The 5,310-nt window shown below is 40.1% G+C and overlaps 1 protein-coding gene across 1 annotated transcript; it reads right to left on the bottom strand.

Moving 5' to 3' along the window:
- Positions 1–216: 216 nt before the first annotated feature.
- LOC118587819 (olfactory receptor 145-like) lies at positions 217–1,155 on the bottom strand. The gene has a single exon (XM_036193914.1). The coding sequence runs from the start codon at positions 1,147–1,149 to the stop codon at positions 217–219; it is 933 nt and encodes a 310-aa protein (XP_036049807.1). The 5' UTR covers positions 1,150–1,155.
- Between the last annotated feature and the right edge of the window lie 4,155 nt (positions 1,156–5,310).

Below are 5,310 nucleotides of genomic sequence, written 5' to 3'. Positions count from 1 at the left end.
TGAAAGTAGCTGGGTGGTGGAGCATTTGCCCAACATTCATGAAGACCTAGGTTCACTCAGTAGGGTCATAAACTTCTCTTCTTGTACAAGAAGAAAACTACTAGACTTTAACCCCTCGTTGCAAACTTGTGTCTTCTTATCCAAACACAGCCCTTTCCATGTGAATACTGCTCACTGACCAGTCACACCACTGCAGCTCTTGACACTGCTCCTCTCTTAAGAAAATACTCTCCTGACAAGAGTTTTCCTCAGAGCAACCTTGACTTCCTTATTTCTCAAGCTATAGATCAGAGGGTTCAACATGGGCACCACAATGGTATAGAACAAGGTTGACACTTTCCCTTGGTCAAGGGGCAAAATGGAAGGTGGCTTGAGGTACATGAAAGCCCCAGAACCAAAGAAAAGACAAACCACGATCATGTGGGAGCTGCAGGTGCTGAAGGCCTTGGACCTGCCCTCTGTGGAATGCATGCGAAGAATGCTGGAGAGGATGAGGGCATAAGAAATGAAGATGGTAACAATGGGCACAATGATATCAAAGCCCACGACAATGAAGACTACCAGGTCATTTGTGAAGGTGCTGTCGCAGGACAGCTCCAGAAGGGGAAGGATGTCACACATGAAGTGATTGACAAGGTTGTCAGCACAGAAGGTCAGATTCATTATGTTTCCCGTGTGGGCCATGCCTCCAGAGAAGCCTATAACATACACACCCAGTAGAAGGAGGAAATACACCTGGGGAGACATGGTGACTGTATACATCAGGGGGTTGCAGATGGCAACATAACGGTCATATGCCATTGCAGACAGAATGAAGGACTCAGACATTACAAAGAAACAGAAAAAAAAGAGCTGGGTCATACACCCTGAGTGTGAGATGATGTTCTTCTTTGAAACAAAACTCATCAGCATTTTGGGAATGATAGTGGAGGAGTAACAAGAATCTATTAAGGAAAGATTGAAGAGAAAGAAGTACATGGGGGTGTGCAAATGAGGGTTCAGCCCTATGAGGGCGATCAAACCCAGGTTCCCCACCATAGTGACCATGTAGAAACCTAGGAACAGGAAGAAGAGGGGCATGCGGAGTCCTGGCTGGTCTGTCAGGCCTGCAAGGATGAACTGTGTCACAGAGGAATTCGTGGAAGTCATTCTTCTCAGGAGGGAGGCCTGTGTGACAGAGAAGAGGACCAATGGAGACAAAGAAACATCATCACCATCCTCACAAACCTGCGTCCTCTTCATCCATCCAAAGGAGAGGTGGGCTCTGATAGGAAGACTTGAACTATTTAAGGTGACTCGTCAGGAAACTACCAAGTGACTGAACTTCCAGAGCACAGTAAAGGGCTATAATGATCCCCTAGAATGAGAGCAGGGGTTGAGGGACATCTTTTAGACTCGATAGTCAGTCCTTTAACCATGTCCTCCCCTGTCCAGCCTCTACACCAGTTACTGAAACCTGGACCTCTGCTCTGCAGTGAATACTAACAAGTAGAAGACACCCTGCTCTGGGCCAGCACTATACAGCAACAAGTTGAAGTACTGTTTCCCACAATCTCTTAACTGCACATAGGTTTAATAATGATGTTCTAGGCTAGCACTATTGAGGAGTTGCTGTCAAAGGCTCTCAGAATATGTCACCATAGAGAAATCTTCACTTTACAGATGAGACACAGAGTACTCAAAGTCACAAACCCTCCAGACTTCAGGCAGAAAGGGAGCTCCAGGAGTCCCACACAGAGTGCATTTCGAACCTGTCTTTCACAGCTCGTCAGGATACACAGGCACGTACCTTTCTTTACTTGCAGCAAGGATGTTCTGCCTACTGTCTCTCCCCTGAAGTGTTCTGGGGGAGACAAAGACCCAGTGAATAGAGGGCAACAGTTTGGAGCTCCAGACCTTCTCCTGTCCCAAGCCAAAGCTCAGAATCTCAGGTTTATCTTGTAATCCTCTCTGTACTGAAAACCTTGACTTACAACTGTTTTTTATCCAACGACCCTCCAGCTTCTAGGAAGAAGGCATCTTCTGCCCTGTGAATAACAGAGTAAGAGTGTCATTATGGTTTGCAAACCTCAGTGGCCTGGTTATGAAGACAGAGGCTCCCTCAGGACCATTTCCTCAGAGTTTCATTCCCTAAGAAAGAAGAAATGTTTGTTTCTCCTGCAGAATTCCATGTTTGTCTTTTAGAAACAGTTCTTTCTGACAATTAGACTTATAATAATGGGGGAGTGGATGATCCTGTGTCCTGAAATATATCCAAATCTTCAATGTCAGAAAGTTGACGCTTACTATAAATACAATGAAGTAATAAGAAGTGGCCCATTATTCAAAAGTAAAAATATTTTTCACAAGTGCAGAGCAGTTTGACCTGGAATTAGAGGTAGGGCTTTAAAATAACCACTTGAATTACATTTTTAATTTACATAAAAAATGAGATAACACATAGTACATTCCAATAGAGTATAAGAAGCAACAAAATACCAAATGAAAGATTCAAAGCTGTAGATTTTTATAGAATTTTTAGGAATTCAGTGAATTCAGTTAATACCAGACAAAGCACCAGTTAAATCAAAGACAGAATTAATAGAAATCATCTATATTAATTTTAGATGAGAAAACTAATTGTAAAAGGCCACAGTCACCCAAGCTTCTAGGACCATGTTAAACAAATCCAGTACATGTGTGCTCACAAATCCAAAATGTGAATTAAAAATTACATAACAAGAAAAATTTAAGTACTAAATGAAAGTTTCCATCTAATAAATTTGATGAACCAGAAACAAAATAAAAACCACACACACACACACACACACACACACACACACACACACACACAGTAGATTCAAGATAGATTATATACATTATGCATAATATCGTCAAACAGCTGAAAATTGGATTAAAAAGAAAAGAACTTTGAATCAGGCAGAGACAAGAGGCTCAGTGGTGTCTAAGGAGCTGAAAAGAGATCAACTCATTTATTACAAACAAAATGGAAATGGGACAACAATCAAAGGACAACTTTAAAACTCTGAAAGACAACAATTGTCAGTCTAGTGTTACATATCTGGTAAAAATACCTCCAGACATGAAACAAAGAAATTGTCAAACAAATGAAAGGTGAAATAACTTGTGACCAAGCACTGCAAGAAGTGAGATGGAGAGAAGAAAATCCTCCCAGATTGAAGTGTCAGTCTGCAGGAGGAACTCAAATATGTGGAAATGTCAAATATAATATGTCATATGTAAAATACTTTACTTTAAAATTACTTCAAAAATAACTTTTATTGTTTAAAGCAAGAAAAGCTTATGGAAGATTTATAATATATACAGCATGAAGAATAGGATCCAAAGAGCCAAATCAAGCACCTGGGACAGCATCCTACACAGTCGACGAACGCCGTTTGTTGTGTTGAGAGAGATACCATAGTACATTCCAATAGAGTATAAGAAGCAACAAAATACCAAATGAAAGATTCAAAGCTGTAGATTCATTTATATGATATATATTATTCATGCCATAGAAAGCATACAGTGATTATTCCAGGTTAATTGACCACTCAGAGTGCACAGTGTAAAAAATCCCAAATATACTGGATTTAGATACAATGAGAGCAGGACATGATATGGTCAATAGCTTAGGCAAGAGTGAGACAAGAAGAAAAATTTAGCGAAGGGTGCTGGGCAGGCACAGAGAGAATAATGGATGTGAGGGAAGAAAAAAATTTTTTTTTTCAGTTTAAGGGGCATAGAAAAGAGGAAGAGAGAGGATGAAACAAGGGAAAAAGGAGGGAGAGGAAGGGGAGCAACGACAAAGGCAAAAGCCAACATAACTTGTACAGATACAGACGCCCACCAAACCTCTACCAAGAATCATACACCGGCGAAAAGGACATTCTAAGGGAACACATGTTAAAAAAAATCAATATCCAGTATCATGTGTGACTTCATCAATAATCTCAAAATTAAGTGTAGAATTTCACAATAAATTGAGCATACAACAAGAAAAATTTTAAGTACTAACATGAAAGTTTCCATCTAAATAAATATTAGGTGAAATAGAAACCAGAAACAAAATAAGAACCACACACACACACCACACACACCCACACACACAACACACGAACGCACACCGTATCAAGGAGATTCAAGATAGATTAATATACCAATAGTTTAAATAATGGCAGTAATATCGATACAAACAGTAGGCTTGAAAATTATTGGATGTTTTTTTGGTATATATTAAGAGAAAAAAACTTTAGAATAGTTCAGGGGTTAAGGAGAAACCAAGAGCCCGAGAAAGCAAAGTGGGCTGAGCTCAGTGTGGTGTCATAAGAGAAGACATGAATAAAGATCATCCTATATGATGGGATTACAATCTATCATTTTTGAGGATTTGGACTAAGGAGCAGTAGAAATATTCGGAACATGGGGACCAAGCAATGGACGTGGCACAACTTTATAAAACATCTGGACATAGAAAATATGTCAGTACATAAGTGTTACATAATCTGAAATTAAAAATACCTCAGACATAGAAACAAAAGCAAATTGTCAAACAAATGCATAAGGTGAAACTCCTTAACTATAATGCACCATAGCCATCTTAGCAAGAAGTTGTAGCCATTTGGAATACAGAATTGGAAAATCCTCTCCTATGATTTAACACTCGATACAGGGTAGAGCGAAGTGAATACTTCTAACAAGTATGTAGCCGAGACAATATGGTCACCAGAACCTATTATACTATTCTGATTGTACACAATACATTTCATCTAAATATGACTATCAAATACTTACAAAACATTCTTATACGTTTTCTAACCACGAGCTAGAGCATAAAGGGCTATGTGCCTGGAAAGCTATAATATAATCTATAGATCACAGCATGAAGAATAGGTCCAAGAGCCACCCAATCAAGCCAACCTGGACGCCCGTGCCTCTTTTGTTAGGAGTACCCCACCCCAAATAGGACCAACTTACAAACTGGTTCTCATATATGGCAGTGAGGTGGCCTGGGTTGCGTTTCAGGCATGCCATGGCTCCCGCGATGGTGTGAGATAAGATGATTACAGATCTGCTGAGATAAGAAGTTGCGACAATAGATTCCAGTTCTAGGGTTTGCATGTGTATATGTAATTTTCTTTTGCCATGATCTCCCAGGCCCCATGATTTCCTAAACATCCATATCCTCTCTATACCCTTTCACTGCAGCAGTTCTCCCTGAGCACATTCGCGCCCACTTTGTTTGGGCCATGGGCCTCTCTTCAATAATATGAACTTCATTCCTTTCTAGCGTGGGATTGATTTACCGCT

The sequence above is a fragment of the Onychomys torridus genome, chromosome 7 (genome assembly GCF_903995425.1).
Source record: "Onychomys torridus chromosome 7, mOncTor1.1, whole genome shotgun sequence".
NCBI lineage: Eukaryota > Metazoa > Chordata > Mammalia > Rodentia > Cricetidae > Onychomys > Onychomys torridus.
The sequence above is the reverse complement of the archived record's forward strand: the minus strand, read 5'-3'. Positions and strand labels throughout refer to the sequence as shown.

Bases quoted from the DNA above. Each gene is read 5' to 3' on its own strand.
- LOC118587819 (XM_036193914.1), bottom strand. From the start codon at position 1,149: ATGACTTCCACGAATTCCTCTGTGACACAGTTCATCCTTGCAGGCCTG.